We start from the raw sequence: 22,259 nt of genomic DNA, 5'->3' as shown, positions 1-22,259 counted from the left end.
AAATTACTTTTTCAATCTTTCTCTTTGCACATTTATTTCCCTTAGCTTTCTAACTTTTGTTTCTTTTTTGTATTTTTATTTTATAATAAACTTTAATAGCATAAAAATCCACATCGAATAGAAAAAAAAATTAGATCAATTTAACATCAATAGCTCTCCAAAGTCTTATTGCAGAAATTTTTGAGAAACACCTGGTAGCTGAAACATTTCAGAATTAAGGAAACCGGAAGTGTGCCCAAAAATACAGTGACAGTATTTTCTTAGATAAAATAAAGGATGAACCTGTAAAATGGGTAAATCAGAAAGAGATTGAGATGTGTGTGTGTGTATATTGAAAGCTTAGCTTTACAAAGGAAAATTTTAGAGCAAAACCAAGAAAATTAATAATTAAATAAATCTAAAAGACAGTTGCATGAAATAATGGACCGTCTTTTATATTAATAAAGATATATGGTCCCTGTAAAAGTAATTTTGAAAATATTTACCCCACTTTGGAATAGAGAAACTGGGCAGAGGAGGTGCTGTGGTAGAGAGAGGAGTTGCAAGAAAGATTTTAAAAAAGAAATTGGACTGATATATGAATCTAGGCATTCTATTAATTATTTCATTATGAAAATATGTTGACTAGAACAGCTTAAGAAAAATAAGTGGCAAAGTGGTGTGGAGAGGAAAATGCCCCTCCCCCAAGGATTCGATCAGCGCTTTGAAGAATAATTGAATTGAAGCAGAGCTGCCGGGAAGACGTCTTTAATGGCAAGAAACCAAGATGAGTCAGCAAAGTTTCCTGGCTAGCTAGGAACATTGATATCCAAATGTGAGTTTATTCTGTATAACGTTTTATGAGGTTCCAGTCTAACATATACTAAAACCTGTATAATCCTGTGCCTGTTGATGGGATAATTTTCCTATTTGGCTTTATTTGGAGGGAAATGGGCTAATCCCTGTTCCTAAAAGAAGCGGGGTTTGGCAAATCTGGTTAATTCCTGTATCTGTTTGTCTTGCTAATTGGTTTAACAAGTGTTTTGGTACATTTTGTACTAAAACTGCATTCTTTGCAGTTTTGTGGTATTCTTAAGTGTTTGCACTTGGGCTCGCCTGAGGTTGTAAGCTCTGGAAATGAGTCAGATAAGGTTTGTGTGCTATTTTTAAAAAGGATCAAACTGTTGCGTTTTAATTATTTTGTGATTTAGTTATTTTTCCTGCCTCAAGATTTTTTTCTTCTATCTGGGGAGGGGGGGGACTTCCTTCAGTGGAAGCGGAGAAGCTGTTTGATAAAGCCAGATTTGCTCTCTAGTTTCAGAACAGAACAGAATAATAGAGTTGGAAGGGGCCTTTGCTAATTGGTTTAACAAGTATTTTATTACATTTTGTTACATTCTTGTGCTAGACTGCGTTCTTTGCAGTTTTGTGGTATTCTTAAGTGTTTGCACTTGGCTCACCTGAGGTTGTAAGCTCTGGAAATGAGTTAGATAAGGTTTGTGTGCTATTTTTAAAAGGATTAAACTGTTCTGTTTTAATTATTTTGTGATTTAATTATTTTTCCTGCCTCAAGATTTCTTCTTTTATCTGGGGGGGGGACTTCCTTCAGTGGAAGCGGAGAAGCTGTTTGATAAAGCCGGAGAGCCTCTCTAGTTTCAGAACAGAACAGAACAGAACAGAATAATAGAGTTGGAAGGGGCCTTTGAGGTCTTCTAGTCCAACCCCCTGCTGAAGCAGGAAACCCTATACCAGTGATGGCAAACCTTTTAGAGACCGAGTGCCCAAACTGCAACCCAAAACCCACTTATGTATCATCGGGTGCTGGGTGTGTGGGGCCCATTGGCTGGGTGTGGCCAATTGGGTGGGTGTGGCTGCGGTGGTAATGGCAGACTGGGTGGGACTAAAAAGTTCAACCCATCAATTCCAACTTTGCGAGATCTTTCCCCCCCCCCCCCCCGCGAGAAGTTGAAATTGATTGATTGAACCTTTTTTTTGCACACAGCGGCGGAGGCCTAAAGTGAAAAGATTTTATAAAATCTAGCTGAAGACCTAGGACGGGAGCGACAGCACGCGTGCCCACAAAGAGGGCTCTGCATGCCACCTGTGGCACACATGCCATAGGTTCGCCACCACGGCCCTATACCGTTTCAGACAAATGATTGTCCAATCTATTCTTAAAAGAGATGCTGTACTGCTGGAGCATTCACAACCTTTAGAGGCAAGCCGTTCTACTGATTTATTGTTCTAACTGTCAGGAAATTTCTCCTTACTTTTAGGTTAGAACTTGCATTGATAAGTTTCCTTTTGTTACTTCTTGTCCTGCCTTCTGGTACTTTGGAAAATAGGTTGACCCCCCTCGTCTTTGTGGCAGCCCCTTAGATATTGGTTTCCTTGGTACCTCTATCATCCTTCAGATGTTCCATGTTATCCATGTGAGAGAGAGAGAGAGAGAGAGAGAGAGAGAGAGAGAGAGAGAGAGAGACCAAGTCCATTGATTTTCCAGCCAGCTACCACTGCCTCATCTCCTGCCCTTGCTGCCTCTCCTGTGGAGATGCATTTGCGTCTCTCTGTGTCTCTCTCTGCCACTCAAAGCCATCCTGCAGCAGTTTCAACCGGCTCCAATTGCCAAGCACCCCTATGGAAATCAATGGAGGTCCACGGTGCCCCAACAGGCCAGCCGCGGCACCTCAAAGTGACAGTCTGTTGGTTTTACCAGCGAACCACTGCCTCCTGCAGCTCCGCACCACCTTCTTTCACTCTGAACCATGGCCAGCGAGGATTCCTCTCCCCATAGCTGCTACACCGGTTCATCCTTTGCCCTGTTGGTGCTGCGAGCCGTGGGGACTCTTCTCCCTGGTGGCGTCACTGGCCCGCCTCCGCTGGCTCCTCTGTGCTCCAGCTGTGCCGACGATGTCAGAACCGTGCCGAGCCTCTCGTTGACTCTGGCGGCATCCCGGAGCTGGCCCAGCCTTGGCCGATGGGCTGTAGTCCACACGATCTCCTCATCGACGCTGCTGGAGCAAGGCCTTCCCACGGCTTGCAGCACCAACAGGGCAAGGAATGTACCAGCGTGGCAGCTGTGGGGAGAGGAATCCTCACGGGCTGCAGTTCAGAGTGAAAGAAGGTGGTGAGAAGCTGCAGGAGGCAGTGGCTCTCCGGTAAAACCAACAGACTTGGAGGTGCCGCGGCTGTCCTTTCGAGGCGCCGCGGACCTCCATTGACTTCCATGGGGACACTTGGCAATTGGGGCCAATTGAAACTGCTGCAGCATGGCTTTGAGTGGCAGAGAGAGACACAGAGAGACGCAAACGCATCTCCACAGGTGAGGCAGCAAGGGCAGGAGATGAGGCAGTGGTAGCTCACTGGAAAATCAATTGACTTGGTCTCTCTCTCTCTCTCTCTCTCACACACACACACACACACACACATACACACACAGAGAGAGAGAGAGAGAGAGAGAGAGAAAGAGAAAGAGAAAAGGGGGGAAAGAAGGAGGGGGTCTGGCAGGGTCCAAGACTCCGCATGCTGCTCAGAAACACCACCACCCACCCCCGCACGCCCCATCTGACCGACCCACTCACCTTTCCAGCAGTCCTCCCATCTCTTCCTCCACTGCCACCACGTGCTGTCTGAAGAAGAGGTTTGTGGGCAGTCCCACAAACCAAAGATCTTCAACCAATCAATTCAAACTTCACAAGTTTTTTTCCCCATGAGAAGTTTGAATTGATTGGTTGAACTTTTTTAGTCCCACTTTTTTTCCTGGTCTGCATGTGGAGGCAGAGGACTGGGAGCCGCAAGAGATGGTTGAAAGAGCCGTGGGTTGCCGACCCGTGTCCTAGAGACTGCTGATCAAAGGGGTTTCAAGGCCTGCAGAAGAAGATCTGGTACCACATATAGTCCCAACCTCAATATACAAATCAGACTGTCAAAGTGTTTTTCAGCCAGTCACTATTTAATCAATATCAATGGATATTGGGTAAATAAAATAGGATGGAAGGGAACCCAATGATCATCTTGGCCAGGGGTGGGGAATTATGGCCCTTTTACAATCTGTGAACTTCAACTCCCAGAATTTTTGGACATGGTGTAATAAGATGGAGGGTTTGTGTCACTGTAAATTGGGGGGTGGGGGCATGAAGGGAGGCTCAGTCAATCTCAATGTATATATGGTTGTACTTTGACAATAAAGGTTCATTCACAGATCGTAAAAGGACCATAATTCCCCACCCATGATTGGCAATCTACCCTAGGCAGGATTGCTATTCTATTCCTGCTATTCCATTCCTGACAGAGATCCCTTTAGTCAGTTCAGTAAAGCAGAGTCCTCCATGTCCCTAGACTGTTTCTTTCATTATTGAACAGCTTTTTAACAATAGGATGTTTTTCCTAATGTGAACCCAAAATCACCTGCCTTATAAATCAAACCTATAGTTTCCAATAGTGTTTCTGTTCCTTCTGAGACAATTCTGAACATCTCTATCCTACTATGTGGCAGCCCTTTGGAGACTAGGGGACAGTATCAATATCCCTTTGACTATTTTAGGACATCCATGACATAGCTGTATTTATTTACATATATTTTCTGAATAATCAATGGATGGTTCACAGGCCATAGCTTCTAAAACTAAAATTGGATATAATCTTCCTGGATTAAAATTCACACACAAACACATATATATGTCTATGTATGTATATTTTAGGAGAGTGGTTAGGATGCTGGACCAGGACTATGGAGTCTAATCCTCCATTGGGCAAAGAAGCTGGGTGGGTATCTTTGGGCCAATCATACTTTCAGAGCCCTATCTGTCAACCTATTTTATCTATGTATTAGATTTTTATCCTCCCTTTTTTATTTTTGTTATAAATAACTCAAGATGGTGAACATAAATAAAGCTCCTTTCTTCTCCTATTTCCCCCAGAACAACAACCCTGTGAGGTGGGTTGGGCTGAGAAAGACTGGCAGGCCCAAGGTCTCTCAGCTGGCTTTCCTGGCTAAGGTGGGACTAAAAGTCACCATCTGCTGGATTCTAGACCAGCACCTTAACCACTACACCAACTGGATAAACATAGTAGATTATGGCTTATAATTTTTAATAAAGAGGTGTTCATCCTGAAGTGGATTTACTTAACAGTATTTCATTTTGGAGGTGGCTGCTATTGCTGCTGGTATATGTGCAATATTCTAGTTAGTATATTAACGGGCATAGCTTGGAAATCATTACCAGAGAAGAAAAGAAGCTCTATTTTCATAATCACACAGACTAGTATTCTTCTTGTCATCAGGCTACCTTATTAAAAAAAATGTTTGGGTTTTTTGAAATTAGCCCCAGTTGCCTTAAAGTAATAAAGTTTAGAGTAAATCTTAATTGAGTTAATTGTACCTAAGACCCACTGGAATAAACGTGAACACAATTTTTAAAAAATGTCAACGTTTTCTTTGATTTGGCTTATAAATCAGCTAGAGAACCACATAGGCAGTCAGGAACAATACCAAATATAGGGAAGGGAAGTGAGAATTCGTAGTGCAACTAGTGCTGTGTCTAATGACTAGAATATAATTCTTTATTTTTTAAATCAATTATTTTCCTTTCAAGTTTCTCTTCTCATGGGAATCAATAGGAAGAAAAGGAATAAGGCAGATTTTTTTTAAATTTAGGAATTACCTATCTGTTATGCTCAGATTCCCAAAGTGTGCTTTTAGCATGCATGCAGAGGTCTAGTGGCTTGGGGTCAGAGAAGTTCTATGGCTAGAGCGGGATCTGTTCATTGAATGAGCTACTTCAGATCAGAGACCCCAGACCTGCTCCAGTCCTCTCTTTCAGACAAGTCCTCCCAGACTAATTTGCCTGTAAAGCTTTCTGGGAATGCATCAGCTTCCCTTCTCATAGAGCAGGGGTCTCCAACCTTCATAGCTTAAGACTTGTGGACTTCAACTCCCATAATTCTTCAGCCAGCATGGCTGGCTGAGGAATTATACTAGTTGAAGTCCACAAGTCGTAAAGTTATCAAGGTTGGAGACCCCTGCTGTAGAAGAGCAATTTCCCCTCCTTTCTAAGTTGCCTAAACTGCCCTTGGGCGGAGTTTAATTTTATTTGTTATCCTTGACTTCATTTCCATGGAAACCACTGACTGTGAAGTGGCACAACTGAAATGAGACACTGCAAATCTGCCCTGTTAGCTTTTCAGCCTCAGACATGGAATAACATTTAATCCAAGAGAAGAGGGTAAAACAATATGGACATACCTTTTTATTGCAAATTCCAAAGTAAAAAGATGTACAGTACAAAGGAAATTGGAGAAGTCAGATGCTGTTCTTTCAACCTGTTTTGTTACTTTTAAAATGCATGTTATTTTTTCTCCCTTCTCCCAAAACACCTTTCTCTCATTTGCTACTGTTATCTTAAACCAAGCAAACCTACTGGCTGGGGTTTAAAGATGTGGACAATAAACACATTCATGAGATGTCATAACAAGCAGAATGCAGCAGGAAAAAAAAGTATTTGCCCTGATACCTATTGGGGGAAAAAAAGCTTTCATGGAGATTTTAGCAGCATTGACAACACCATCTTAATTTTCTTTTTCCTTTAGTCCATGGTTCTATCACATACATGTCTAGAGCACACTGTTCATGTGAACCTCAGAAAAGCATTTGAACAGATGTGAATTAAGTTGAACCTCACAACACCCCTGTGAGGTAGGTAATTACCCGTTATACAGATGGGTAAAACTGAGGCACGCACAGAGAGGTTAGATAATTTGCCCGAGATCAATCTGCCATTCGATCACTCATTCACACAAAGCTGAAAACAGAAATCACTAGAGCTCTGTTAAAGAATTATCAAATTCTAATACCTGAAAAAGACATTTTCCCATTCTTTTACAAAATCAGTCTTTCATCATGCCCTCTAATTCTCTCATTTTCTTTTCCCCACACACTCCCACAAAAACATATACACACAAGTATACCTCCCTATATAAATGCAACATGCAACATATGAGAAATTTTTATGTGGATGTATATTTAATATGACACAATTTAATGTGGCACAATTCTAGTAGACATTGAAATCCATATGATTGTTGTCTTGAATTTCTCTCCATCAAAATGTTCCAATTTAGTTTAACACTAGCCTTAAATAGAAAATCTCTCCTTTTCATTGATAGATAGGAACTTTAAAAATAATACTTTGCATTCTGGAGTGGCTGAGTGGACTGTTAATATTAACTTCCCTTTTAAAAGGATTCCACATGTGCTATTTATCCTAACTGGGGATCACAATAGTCCTGGTGAATTTTAAAACAGTGAATGCTTAGTGCTTCTCCTGCATGGTCCAAAACATACTGATTCTTTGTAAAGGGTATTGACAAAACATCTACTCAGTGCTGCTTTCATAAACACAATATTTGTATTCTGTGGCTGTGAAATTCTTATTGTAGCTAAAATGGTGAACTTTGGAAGGAAGACTACGATAGAAAAAAAAATCATAGTATGAAAGGGAGATCTGCAGACATCTATACCACACATTCATACAAAACAGGCTTGTTCCAAAGCAAATGTCAGTTCTCAGCAATATTATCACAAACAGATGCACAAAAGTAATTATATGCAGAAAAAGTTGTTGCATGGTTGTATTCCTCTCAGAAGGACAACTTGCATAAGTCTCATGCAATTCTTCCCAATCATAGTATGATTCCCAATTAAAGTATTGATGACAAAAATAAGGCACCGCAGCAACACAGCATACATTTGTTTGTTGACACAGATGATCTCCACATAGGAGAAGTAGCACAGAAGAATTTTCTTTTCTGGCCACGTATTACCATACAAGTGTTCAAGAGAGCAAGTGGACCGTGAACTGTCTCCCTTGGGAGACTTATTAAAAACATAACATCTGGTCTTCTTTTGCTCTTAACTCCTAGCAAAGCAAGTGCGTAAAGCAAGGATGTCTCATCTCAGCCCTTCAAATGGAAAGCTTTAAAGAAAAAGCCTGCTGGAACAAAGAATTTAAGAATAAGACATTGGCACACTGCTGCTACGGTATTCACTGGATGGATACTAAACTGCACAAGCTGAGGTCTGGGTGTCCACTGACAAACACACAGCTAACGCCCTAGCACATAGCTGTTTCTGGAGAGAGTGTCACTAGTACATAAAGATTAGGGAAAGGAAAAAAAGGCATGAAACAGAGTACTGCAAAACTACCCATTTCCTGTGCCAAGGTAAATGCAGCCTCCACCTGAGAACCTATATGTGAAAGAGTGATTGTTATGCTGCAAACAATACTGGCTTTTCTCAAGAGCTTACCTGTCTTAGCAGATAAGGGTGTTTACACACTAGTGCATGAAGCTGAGGTTCTTAATGTCATAAGAGGACAGATAGTCCTTCAAGCTGATTTTCTTTTATCATTTTTGTCAACATAGTATTTAAGCCCTTTCTGTTTATAACCGTCCAAACAAGAATCAGCTTGATCCAATTCTCTTTGTTCCCTCCCACCACAAGAGGTGACTGTGAATTTTCAGATGTTTTTACCGTTTTTCCATTATTGATTATGCAGAATGCTTCCAAGCCTCATAATCACCAAAGCATTTGAACAGAAAATATATGCAAACCCAGGAACCATGTACTATATATCACTTTTTCAAAAGGAGCTATATACACATAGAAAACATCTTGCACCATGAAATATAATGTGACCTCCCCAGCTGCGTGTAGGGGGCTGCATTTTCTCTCTCTCTCTCTCTCTCTCTCTCTCTCTCATTACTCTGTTCCCAAATACTGGTTGCCAAGAGACAATATTATACATCCAAAACTCAGCCCAAGGAAATATTATCACTGGACCAAGTCTGGCCCAGTTCATTATACCTGAATGTACCCTGTATGACAGGGAATGTTGTAGCTGAGTAACAATGCTCAATCATTTGCTTTCCAATTTGTTCCAGACTTTCTGGTCCTTACTTTTTCCCTCTCTTGGATTTTGAAGCATCAAAACCATAAAGGTTTGTAGGATAATAGTAATTTAGCAATATTAACTTAGCAATAGTTTTCAACAGTTTTTCAACAAAGCATTATGGTCAAAAACTACACTCAATCTGAAACTGGCTATTTCTATATGCCCATAATATCCACTGGGAAAAAAAGATAACTCAGTACAGTATAAATTGTTAGTCTTACTGGCTTATTCCTAACATCTGTTCCTACATTGTTATTTATTATTTTTACAGTTAACATCAAATAACTGTTTTTAACCTTACAAAGTGAACTACCCAAAAGATCAAACTGATACCTTGGTAAAATAAAACCAGGAATGTTTATTTTGGGCTCTTTGGTGTATGGGACTACATAGCTTTCCAAACACGTGATTCTTTGTTGGTTAACAATTGGAATAACTTTCTAAACCAGGAAATAATTAGGAAGATCCTAATTTTTCCATCTAAGCTATTATTGTTCAGTTTGGTTGGCAGCGTCTTTCCCGAGGTCTCAGGCAGAAAAGGGTCCTTCCCATTATCTCCTATACATCCTCTTTAATTGAACCAAGACTGAACCAAGATCATCTGCATACATACAGCTCATTTGCATGATTATGGACCTTTCCCAAGAATAATAATATTCAGATATTCTCCAATGGTTGGTTACCTGCTCTTGTAATACTACTTGAAACAAATTAAAAACCCAGACAGATTTGTGGAAATTCCAATAACTGTCTCCAGGATTAACTCAGTGTATGATTCTTTTTCTTTCCATTTACTCTTTATCAGAAGGTTTAGAAAGAAGACCAAGTGCAAGATGATATAGGCTGCATTATTTTATGAAACAAAATATAAAAAGAGAGCAGTACTGTAAATTAAAAACATTTCAGTGTAATTTCTCGTAGATAGGAGAATATACCCCCCCTTTCTTTCTTTTTTTGCTATCTAAGCTAAAGAAAATTGATTCATTGGGAAATTGCTATGTGATGAATGATACAATTATTTGCAATGGAGTAAGATTTTTAACTGATGCCTAGTAATTAGAGAACTTGGCTTAGGGCTGTTCTTCTGGCTGATTGTGTTGTGTTTTAACAACGTGCCCAGTTCTTAACTACCAAAAATAGATGATTTGCTAGCTGTGCCACTTACCAAACACACCTGCAAGCAAGAATAGGCACATTTTTCCTTTAAACGTCAACCTAGACAAGTGTGAAATGTAGACTCAGTCTATTATTGCATCCTCCTCTTCAATACTCAAATATCAAAAGTCCATTATTCTTGAACAAAATTAACTGATTACAATGGGAACACATTACACCATTGTTCAGCCCTCACCCGTCAGATATTTTATATTTGAGAATTCTCTTCCTTCTGTACAAAAATTTGTTTTACTTTTGCTTTGTTTGTTTTCATTGAAAATTTATTCATACCAAAGTTAGCTGCAGATAATCCAGTTTTACTGAATTGTCGTTGTCATCACATTAACAATCCAAACATTCATCGCTCTTAAATGACTATGACTCTCATAAAATACTTTTTGAATATTTTAGATATAGGATTCTTTATTTTAAAGAACATTATCAGAATGGTAGACTTGGAAAAAATGTTTTCTCCCTAGATTTACACTAAGTGGGAAGCAAATTTTATTTTCAGCCTTACCACTACCATCACTAAAGATGCTAGGTTTCTATCTACAATGATCTCCATAAGAAGACATAAAATGGCCTAATCTTGGAATCACGACATTATGAAGGGTTTCCCCTTCTTCTTTTAGTCTGTTATATTCCAGTTTCATTCCATGTCTATGTTATATCTTATGTTTTATAGTATTTTACTGCATTTTATTCAAATTTTCCTTTCTCTAGTTTTGGCATTATGACTATTGTACGTATTTGGCCTCTTATTGTGCTGGTCATTGACAATAATTAAAGAAATCAAAGGGATGACAAATTACTTAATTATGAATGCTTATTCATTTCAGTTTATATTGATTATCTCCCATGTATGTTATTTTCAGTTCTTTTCCATACATCATTCATTTGCTAGGAAGACATCAACTTTCGCTTCCAAAGAGATTATCATTATTTCAATTTTTAAAAAAGAATTTATAAACAAATGAACTAAATGTAATGTTATTTTTATTAAAATTAATTTTAGCAAAACTGTTTTGACCAGGGGAAAGGAGGGTGGAGTGAAACAATGAGATTTAAAAACAAATGGTATTAAAATTAAATTTACATGTTCAAATGTTTCTCAATAAATTTGAAATTTCTTTTGACTGATTCCTAGTTTAAACCAGGTTTTTCTAAAAAGCACTGATTGTTTTTGATGAAATAATAAATTCCTTTCTCTTTCATCTCCTTAAAAAAAGTTCATTATAATGGTTCAGACCATTATAAGATGATTCATTTTAAAGAAGATTTCCAAAATGTAATGCTTATATATAAAAATACCAGAGTGAGGCTCCTAATCCCAGTGGATTCTGGTTAATTGGGATATTTGATTAAAGAAATCTAAAATGGAAAGAAACTTGAAGAAACATTGTGCAGAAACTAGAAAGATATTAATTTTAGTAGGACATAGTTCACAGTTTTGAAGTATTTTCTTAATAGTTTTTTTCTTAAGTGAAGCTAGAGTAATGTAAGAAAATTCAAGTATTCTTAAATAATAAGCAAATATAAATATAGATTGCAGGGTATTTTTACTAAAATTTGCTTAATAAAATTTGATAGCACAAACACTATATGTGCCAAGCTTTTCATTTGGAGCCATAGTCCCACTGAAGAATAAGTATGACATTTAGCCAAATCTTGCATAGAGTGGTCAAAATGTATTGCACCACAGAGCCAAAATACAATCTAAATAGTTTTGTTGTAAATACATTTTTGCAATAAAGCTTTTGAGAGGATATTTTTCCTCTGAAGGGATGTACTTAAATTGACATCATCTGAAAAGTGGAAAAAGATATTTTTAGAGAGATAGAAAATTAAATATGGACAGTGGCATAAGCCAGAAGCCACTCTATTTAATTTTTTGTAGTCCTTTGTCATGTACAAAAAGGCATGCCAGTAAAATAAAATGATATATTACAGTATTTATATTATTGTCTTAAAAAGTTCAGTCACACTTTTCAGCTCTTGTTGTTGTTGTGCTGTTTACAATGTTGCCTGTACAAGTGCATGTAATTTTATCATACATATTTTATGAGTAGTTGGAATAAAACCTAACAAGAAAGAAATATTTTGCTCCTTGTGGTATCTGGTACAGCAGAATTATTCCACTGATGTCGTGGTAGCTTGATTATGCATTTTAAAAAGCTCAGCTTGGCACAGATCTCTATCAAATGGCTTACTTTCTGATTAACCTTGTAATTGGTATCTAAGTTGCAAAATTCTAAATGTCAAGCATCTGCCACTAAACTAAAAGGCATTGCTAACTTTCTTAGGTTTCTTTTGATTTTGGAAAATTTTAAATCTTTTTTAAAAAATATTTTTTGCCCTTTTATAAGATAAAATGGTTTTGGTCCACATTCAAACAGCCTCTTTCATTATGTTGCAGAAATTCAACATATTTCTTTACAGCCTTCTGCAAACTTTAATTTTTAAAGCTGTATGGCTGAACAATCTTGACTGTAGTGCAATGCCGGCACTGACCCGAGAACCATTCCATAAATCTGTGCCCTTAGAAGATGAATTACTATGAGGATCGATTTATTAAAAGGGGTCATAATGGACACTTTAGAAAAAATGAAACATGCCAAAGTAGTTCTTAGAAACATAAATATTAGTTCCCCTCCCTTTAGAATGGCCATCAATTTAGAGTTAAGACTGGTTGAGAGGTAGCTCTTCATCCCTCCCTGAATATGCAGGACCATTAGAATTACCATCATACAACAATATGGGATGAAATGTGGAACTGGTGAAGGCACATGTCTAATATGACACTTTTCCTCTCAGTGCTGCATCCATGTCACACTGCTACTTTGCTCACCAAGAGTAGGATGTTGCATTCACAGATACCGTATTTAAACTATTTTCCTCATCATTAAAAAAGGTTTGGTTTGCTTTCCTTAGGGGGACAATGCAGCTCAAAGAATCGGATAAAACCATGTAGCTGCAGAAAATTGTCAGTGAAAAAACAAATCCACTTCTGCCGGGTACCTTTCTCACATTAACAGCACTCCAAAAGGGTGCAATATTTTGCCAGTAAATATGGCACACAATGCTGTAAACTCCTCTATCATAAACCTGCCTGCCATAAGATTGCTTTACATAACTGCTAAAAATGTGTCTTTGAGAGACGATATGTTGTTTTCTACAGTGCTTATTTCCAACAGGAAAAAAAAAGTGCATATGGCAGAACGGATACTTAACTCTAACTATCGCAGGATACAGATCTACTTGGTGAGTTTTCTTGAACCCTAATGTTCCAGATATTGAGATTGTACTACAACCACTTCTTGAACTGGAAGGGTTTTAGAGCAGCGTTTTGGTGCTGATTTGGGGAGTTACTTTTAAAAAGTACAAAAGAAGTTGACTGCATGAAGCTTATTAAAAATACGCATAAACTCCTTGATTGGTTTCACTTTTCTCCTCTTGTGGGAGGGTACATGGAAAGATTAACACTTGGGAACTAGGTGAAAAGCATAATCATAGCTAAGAGTAACTCTCCAAATACAGTGTGCCATAGTCAGTGGAATGCCTCAAACATATGGCTTAACACACGGCCTGGACAGCATATTGAGTGTCTTGTGGTTTTATGATTCCTCATGCATGATTCCTGATCACAGCATGCCATCATGCAAATCATTTCTATGCATTGAAACGAGCACAATTTTATTTAATTTATTTTTGGAATCAGCCTGAGCGAGTTTGGCAAACTGAAAATACCTGATTACCCCCAACTCTCACAAACCATGGTGGAGCCCATAGAATAAAAAGTATGCATATAATAAGTACTAAAGGAATGATGATGATTAAATGATACGGGCTAAATAAGTGTCATTTCATTTCAGCTTTTTGTTGTTGCTCTACTTGTTTTTTTCCTTCTTTTTTTGTTTTTTGCTGCTTAAACTAAATGTCAAGTATGAAAATCTAGTTTTGCATGAACTAATCAACCCTTTAAGTGATATTTTTCCAGATTTCCTTTCAATAAAATAAAATAAAATAAAATAAAATAAATTTTTGCTGCTTTGGAAGAAAATATGAATCCTCAAGCAGCATTTTTTTCCTTGTTTGTGTGTGTGTTTTATTTTGCTTTTTTGTCCTAAGTTGCATTGACTGATGTGGAACATGCAGTATCCACCTGCCCAGACTGTATAAAATCCTTTTTCTCCTTTGCATTGTTTCCTGTTTTTTTTAATATATTGGTCTAGATGGGTCCATTAAACAGGTGGTAGATCACTGCTTTGAGATGCAACATGGTCACACAGTAAGCAGACTATGTTTGGTATAAGATCTTTAAAAGTTTCTCCACAGCTGTTTGCTATTGATATATATTTTATCAGGAAGTTTGTAAACAATCTTTTCTGCTCATGGGTTTTCTACAGTTAATATTATTATTATAGATCATCTCAGTATTTGGATTCCCTGACGTCTTTTTGCCTTTTTGCTCTTTCGCGTCTCCCTTCTTCGGCCTGCTGTTTCTCTTTTTCAGGCTTAGTTACGCTGTCGTACGATGGGAGGGAAGCCGTGGATGGAGTGCCTTCTTTTTTCTCCCTATTTGTCCCTCCATTTTCTATTCTGTTGGAGACGTTTTTTCGGTAGATAAATCCCCTCCTTGCTAAACGGACCCTGTAAGCCCTCTGGATCACCACTGCAGAGACCTCCTCCTGTTTGCGCCGTAACGTGGTTGTGATGGGCTCATAAGACACTTTGGAAGGGTTAGAAGCCACAAATCTCTCTTCCATCTGTTGCCTCAAGATGTCTAGTTCACCACTGTCACCCAATACACGCTTGGTAAAGGCAAAGAGGATGTCCAGGCAATGGATTCTGTCCCCACTCACCATTGGCAAATCCATGGCAATGAGTTCAATGGTGTTGGGCTTAGGAACACGAAGAGGGTGCTCCAGAGCATCTGCAAAGTCTGCCAACTTGCAGTATTCAATGAACTGGGTAGCGTCAGGGTCAAACTTCTCCCAGATCTCATAGAAGGTTTCAAAGTCATCTTCACTCAATGGATCAGCACTTTCCTCTGTAGCCACACTGAAGTTCTCTAGAATGATGGCAATGTACATATTTACCACAATCAGAAAGGAGATGATGATATAGCTAACAAAGAAAAAGATCCCTACGGAAGGATTCCCACAGTCACCTTTGAAGCCACTCCCAGGATGTTCTTTTTCCAAATCACAGTCTGGAGGACGGTTGAGGATAGGTAAGAGCAACCCATCCCATCCAGCTGAGGTAGTGATCTGGAATAAGCATATCATGCTGTTGCCAAAAGTCTCAAAGTTGAACATGTCATCAATACCTGCCTCATGCTTGACATAAGCGAAGTTTGACATTCCAAAGATGGAAAAGATGAACATCACTAAAAAGAGCAGGAGGCCAATGTTGAACAAGGCAGGCAAAGACATCATTAAGGCAAAAAGCAAGGTGCGGATCCCTTTAGCTCCTTTGATTAGGCGCAGGATTCGACCAATACGGGCCAGGCGGATGACTCTGAAGAGAGTTGGTGACACAAAATATTTCTCTATGATTTCTGCCAAAAACATACCTTTAAAAATATTGAGGGGAGAAAAGAGAGTTACAATCGTGTCAAGTCATCTCACATGATTTCTTCAGAAGTATGGAAATAATGGGCAAATTTAAAAGACAGTTTATAAGTCTAAGAAAATCACAGCTTGCTTTAAAAGTGACCATCTCTTGACCATTAGGTCCTTTTAGTAATAACTATAGGTAGCCCTCAACTTACAACCGGTTGCTTGGTGACCATTCAGCCTGAAAAAATGGGACCCAGATCTTAAGTTCTCACAGTCATAAGTCATAGCCACCTGACTGTGCATCAGGTGCTCAGTAACATGCCTGCAGTTACAGCTGGCACATGACCACATTTTAGGACAGTTTGCCAAAAACTGATGGTTCCGGTTTTCTTCAAAATCATGCCCATAGCAGACAATGGGTTTCACACCTATGACCACGGTGTTTCAAGTAGAAAAGTAGAAACCCTTAAAAAAATGGTGCATGGTTAGTTAAACTGTTAAGCGGCACAAAAGGAAAGAGCAAGAGAGAAGGCCTGCACCATTTTGGTAACCACTGCTGAAATAGCCTCTGCATGACCGCTTACGGTACTTTATTAGACACAGAAAGCAGATACAAAGGGCTGCCAAGGAAAATCTCAGTGTATCAAGTTAGTTCATATAAAAAGTTGTCCTTTGAATTGAGATGAGATGAATAACGAGATGAGAATCAATGGAACTTAATATATTCCAGGGATTTCTCCATTGCTCCTCAATTAGTTTTAATAGAAAACATTCTACTGTATATAAGTATCAATTTTAAGAGGCAGTCTCAAATTATGTTGTAAAGAAATATAATCCAAAACAGATTAGTGACTATAAAGGTAAAGGTTTCCCCTGTCCAATCGTGTCTGACTCCAGGGGGCGGTGCTTATCTCAGTTTCTTACCTGAGGGAAGCCAGCGTTGCCCTAAGACAGGGGTAGGGAACCTTGGCTCTTTTATGACTTGTGGACTTCAATACCCAGAATTTCTGAAGCAGCCATGCTGACTCAGGAATTCTGGGAGTTGAAGTCCACAAGTCATAAAAGAGCCAAGGTTCCCTACCCCTGCCCTAAGACGTTTCCGTGATTATGTGGCCAGCATGACTATGTCCATGGAATAATGTTACTTTCCCACTGAAGTGGTATCTATTTATCTACTTGTTTTGCATGGTTTCGACCTGCTAGCTGGGCAGGAGCTGGGGCGAATAACAAGAGTTCACCCCGTCACGCAGTGCTCAGGCCTTGAACTTTCTGACTGACAAGCTCAGCACCTTTAACCGCTGAACTATTGGCTGTAAAAGAACTGATTAATGATAGAAAGAACCAAAATTTCAGCTCTTAATAAGTCTCAGTTTCAGTATTACAAGTTCACATTTTCATTTAGATGTTTGCAACTTTACATTAGAATTTTCCATTTCTCCAGGCACTTTGATTACTGTGCTAGATACATGCAGTATCATGAAAATATTTCTATATACTTACCCACAATGGAGAGTATCACAACCACAAAATCAAAAATATTCCATCCAATAGTGAAATAATAGTGACGTAAGGCAAACATTTTCAGCACACACTCGCAAGTGAAAAAGATAACAAAGACAAAATTGATCCAGTAGAGGATCTCCTCCATCTCTTTGCTTTGTGTGTCTGTTTCAATCATCATAGTCACCATGTTGAGACAGATGAGCAGCATTATTAGTATATCAAAGGCTTGCTGGGTGACAAAGTCGAAGACAGCGCCTTGGATTTTGTTCTATTATACACAGAAAACATGCATATGAATATTGTGAAATAACCAGTGTACCTTTGGTATTATCCAGTTAAATAAGATTTTAATAAGACAGTAGTAGAGGTTTTTTTTCTTCCATTTTGAAGGGACGCTTAAAGGCAGATTGAAAAAATGTTCAGTTAGCATGGTATTAATGAAGCTTTGCTGCATGTAAATACATATAATATAATTGTATGATTAGCTTCATCTGGCATTCATTTTTTTTCTTCAGGCATAATTTTTACAAGAACTCTGGAAGATAGTACGGTAGTCCCAGGAGTGGAATGATGAAAGAAAGGTTAAAGATTTGTGACTTTCTCAAGGCTCTCTAACATGGAAATTTGAATCAGAAATCTCCCAATTGATATTTTTACACATTAGCAATTATAGTTTTCCTTTTTATTCCTAATAATCCCAATATACTTGGGGGTGAGGAGAGGAATGAAAGAGTACACTTGACTATATAACAATAATAATTACAATCAACAATACTATTACTACTACTACTACTTCTACTACTAGAGTTGGAAGGGACCTTGGGGGTCTTCTAGTTCAACCCCCTGCTCAGGCAGGAAACCTTAACCATTTCAGATGAATGGTTGTCCGGTCTCTTCTTAAAAATTTCCAGTGTTGGAGCGTTCACAACTTCTGGAGGCAGGTTGTTCCACTGATTAATTGTTCTAACTGTCAGGAAATTTCTCCTTAGTTCTAGATTGCTTCTCTCTTGGATTAATTTCCATCCATTCCTTCTTGTCCTGCCTTCAGATGCTTTGGAGAATAGCTTGACTCCCTCTTCTTTGTGGCAACCCCTTGAGATATTGGAACACTGCTATTATGTCACCCCTCGTCCTTCTCTTCGTTAAACTAGACATACCCAATTCCAGTAACTGTTCCTTCTATGTTTCAGCCTCCAGTTCCCTAATCATCTTTGTGCTCTCCTTCTGTATCTTAAGCCTATCTTCTGGAGTTTTGGCTATTCCTGCCAACTTGGTGTCATCTGCAAATTTGATGAGTTCCCCATCTATCCCCTCATCCAAGTCATTGATGAAGATATTGAAGAGCACTGGGCCCAGAACAGAGCCTTGAGGCATCCCACCACACACTTCCCTCCATGTAGATGCAGTTCCATATAAGGAATGGCATGCTAGAAAAAAATTGAAAAACTTACCAGAGGCCTGGGAATTGGCTTTTGAGGTTTTTTGGAGCCTAATTTTTTCATAGCATTGTAGTATTTCTTCTGTTCTTCTGTCATAAAGATATCCTGACCTCCAAAGTAAAGGGGAAGAGAGGAAGAAAAGGAAGTTGGTTACAATCCATTCAACCATGCTTGAGGATTATGGTGCATATTCAATGAGCAGGCTTTTCTTATTACTTTGTGTGGCAAAGAAATTGTACCATCTCTGGAAGTAATTGTCTCACAGAGTTGGGTTCTATTTAGTTCTGTTGTGGGAACATTTAAGTCAATGTATTGTCCACCAGATCTCAGACTACAATGCCCATCAGCCACAGGCCTAATGGCTATGATGCCTGGGAATGTTTAATCCATTGCATTGGTTTAGGGAAGCCTGATGTAGAGCAAAGGTTCACTTTAGCATTATAAATTGTAATACTTTGTTTGAAGTGATGAAAGACACGAGAAACTAGTCAAAGAGGTAATTATTTATCTGAAATATAACTGTTCTGCATTTACTGGTTAACTTTCTCTGGGGCTTAGTTGAAGAATCAAAATGGAACCAATTATACAAAAGGATACTAAGCTTTTCCTTTATATTTGATCTATACAGGTAGTACTCAACCTACAACTACAGTTGGGCCCAAAATTTCCATTGATAAGCAAGGCAGTTGTTAAGTGAGTCATGTCCCATTTTACGAACTTTTTGCCACAGTTCTTAAATCACTGCAGTTAAGTAAATCATGTGGTCAATAAGCGAATCTGACTTCCCCTATTGACTTTGCTAGTCAGGAGCTTCCTAGAAAGATTGCAGATGACAGTCCCAGGACCCTGGGATGCTGCAACCATCATAAATACATGCCACTTGCCGAATTTTGATTACGTGATGGTGGGGATACTGCAATGGTCATAAGTGTGAGAAGCGTCATAAATCATCTTTTTCAGAGCAAAGAGTCGCTAAATGAATGGTTGTAAGTCAAGGACCCCCTTCATGGATTACTGCCTTGTAGTGGCGAAGGGGCTTGCGTAATTCAATGAAGCTATGAGCTATGCCGTGCAGGGCCACCCAAGACGGAAAGGTCATAGCAGAGAGTTCTGACAAAACGTGATCCACTGGAGAAGGAAATGGCAAACCACTTCAGTATCTTTGCCATGAAAACCCTATGGACAGTACCAAAAGGCAAAACGATATGACGCTGGAAGATGAGCCCCTCAGGTCAGAAGGCGTCCAATATGCTACTGGGGAAGAGCAGAGGGCTAGTACTAGTAGTGCCAGAAAGAATGAAGCGACTGGGCCAAAGCCGAAAGGATGCTCAGCTGTGGATATGTCTGGTGGTGAAAGGAAAGTCCGATGCTGTAAAGATTCTTTCTCCATAGGAACCTGGAATGTAAGATCCATGAATCAAGGAAAGCTGGACGTGGTCAAACAAGAGATGACAAGACTAAACATTGACATCTTAGGTATCAGTGAACTAAAATGGACAGGAATGGGTGAATTTAATTCAAATGACCATCAGGTATACTACTGCAGGCAAGAATCCCTCAGAAGAAATGGAGTAGCCTTCATAGTCAATAAAAAAAAATAGGAAAAGCAATACTGGGATACAATCCTCAAAATGACAGAATGATCTCAGTTCGAATCCAAGGCAAACCATTTAATATCACAGTAGTCCAAGTCTATGCCCCAACCACCGGTGCTGAAGAGGATGAAATTGACCGGTTCTATGAAGCCCTACAGCACCTTATAGAACTAACACCAAAAAATGATGTCCTTATCATCATGGGGGATTGGAATGCTAAAGTAGGAAGCCAAAAGATAACTGGAATAACAGGCAAGTTTGGCCTTGGAGTACAAAATGAAGCAGGGCACAGGCTGATAGAATTTTGTCAAGAGAATACGATGGTCATAGCAAACACTCTTTTCCAACAATCCAAGAGACGGCTTTACACATGGACATCACCAGACGGTCAACACAGAAATCAGATTGACTATATGCTCTGCAGCCAAAGATGGAGAAGCTCTATACAGTCAGTAAAAACAAGACCAGGAGCTGACTGTGGCTCAGACCATGAGCTTCTTGTTGCAAAGTTTAGGCTTAAATTAAAGAAAGTAGGGAAAAGCGCTAGGCCAGTCAGGTATGAATTAAATCATATATATCCCTGTTGAATATACAGTAGAGGTGACAAATAGATTTAAGGAATTAGATCTGATAGACAGAGTGCCTGAAGAACTATGGACAGAGGTTCGCAACATTGTACAACAGGTAGCAACCAAAACCATCCCAAAGAAAAAGAAATGCAAGAAAGCAAAATGGCTGTCTGAGGAAGCTTTGCAAATAGCTGAGGAAAGGAGGGAAGCGAAAGGCAAGGGAGAAAAAGATATGCCCAATTAAATGCAGAATTCCAAAGAATAGCTAGAAGAGATAAGAATGCCTTTTTAAATGAACAGTGCAAAGAAATAGAAGAAAACAATAGAATAGGGAGGACCAGAGATCTTTTCAAGAAAATTGGAGAGATGAAAGGAACGTTTCATGCAAAAATGGGCATGATAAAGGACCAAAATGGCAGGGACCTAACAGAGGTAGAAGAGATTAAGAAGAGGTGGCAAAATTACACAGAAGAACTATACAAGAATGAGCTTAACGTCCCTGATAATCACAATGAGGTGGTCACTGACCTCGAGCCAGACATCCTAGAATGTGAAGTGAAGTGGGCCTTAGAAAAGCTGAGCAACAACAAAGCTAGTGGAGGTGACAGTATTCCAGCTGAGCTATTCAAAATCTTAAAAGACGATGCAGTAAAAGTGCTACACTCAATTTGCCAGCAAATTTGGAAAACTCAACAGTGGCCACAGGATTGGAAAAGAGCAGTTTACATTCCAATTCGAAAGAAAGGCAGTGCCAAAGAATGTTCAAACTATCGCACCATTGCACTCATTTCTCACGCTAGTAAAGTTATGCTTAAAATTCTACAAGCTAGACTCCAGCAGTATGTGGATCGAGAATTACCAGAAGTACAGGCAGGATTTCGAAGAGGCAGAGGAACTAGAGATCAAATTGCTAACATACGCTGGATCATGGAGAAAGCTAGAGAGTTCCAGAAAAACATCTACTTCTGCTTCATTGACTATGCTAAAGCCTTTGATTGTGTGGATCATAACAAACTCTGGCAAGTCCTTAAAGAGATGGGCATACCAGACCATCTTATTTGTCTCTTGAGAAATCTATATGCGGGCCAAGAAGCAACAGTGAGAACTGGACACGGAACCACTGATTGGTTCAAAATTGGGAAAGGAGTCCGGCAAGGCTGTATACTGTCGCCTTGCCTATTTAACCTATATGCAGAGCACATCATGAGAAAGGCAGGGCTAGATGAATCAAAAGTTGGAATTAAGATTGCCGGAAGAAACATCAACAACCTAAGATATGCAGATGATACCACTCTAATGGCAGAAAGTGAAGAAGAACTAAAGAGCCTCTTGTTGCGGGTGAAGAAGGAGAGTGCAAAAGTTGGGTTGAAACTAAACATTAAGAAAACCAAGATCATGGCATCTGGCCCTCTCAATTCCTGGCAAATAGATGGGGAAGAAATGGAGGTAGTGACAGATTTTATTTTCCTGGGCTCCAAGATCACTGCAGATGGGGACTGTAGCC

At 39.1% G+C, this 22,259-nt stretch overlaps 1 protein-coding gene and 1 long non-coding RNA gene across 4 annotated transcripts in view; one reads left to right on the top strand and one right to left on the bottom strand.

Moving 5' to 3' along the window:
• Positions 1 to 718: 718 nt before the first annotated feature.
• The window catches only part of LOC308662691, a 110,735-nt gene continuing 89,194 nt past the window's right edge, over positions 719 to 22,259 (top strand). For 2 of the 3 annotated variants that reach the window (XR_014025277.1, XR_014025279.1), the window contains exon 1: positions 719 to 814. This is a non-coding gene — a long non-coding RNA (uncharacterized lncRNA). Of the gene's footprint in view, positions 815 to 1,070; positions 1,131 to 22,259 lie in introns of those variants that run through there. The other variant, XR_014025278.1, reaches the window with a different exon arrangement.
• The window catches only part of SCN8A (sodium voltage-gated channel alpha subunit 8), a gene marked incomplete at both ends in the record, with an annotated part of 82,787 nt that continues 75,046 nt past the window's right edge, over positions 14,519 to 22,259 (bottom strand). Inside the window, 3 exons of the mRNA XM_081318788.1 lie at positions 14,519 to 15,663; positions 17,150 to 17,420; positions 18,604 to 18,696. Coding sequence (XP_081174914.1) covers positions 14,519 to 15,663; positions 17,150 to 17,420; positions 18,604 to 18,696 — 1,509 coding nt within the window. The remainder of the gene's footprint in view (positions 15,664 to 17,149; positions 17,421 to 18,603; positions 18,697 to 22,259) is intronic.

The sequence above is a fragment of the Vipera berus genome, assembly GCF_964194415.1.
Source record: "Vipera berus genome assembly, chromosome: 2".
Taxonomy (NCBI): domain Eukaryota; kingdom Metazoa; phylum Chordata; class Lepidosauria; order Squamata; family Viperidae; genus Vipera; species Vipera berus.
This window is presented reverse-complemented; position numbering and strand designations above follow the sequence as displayed.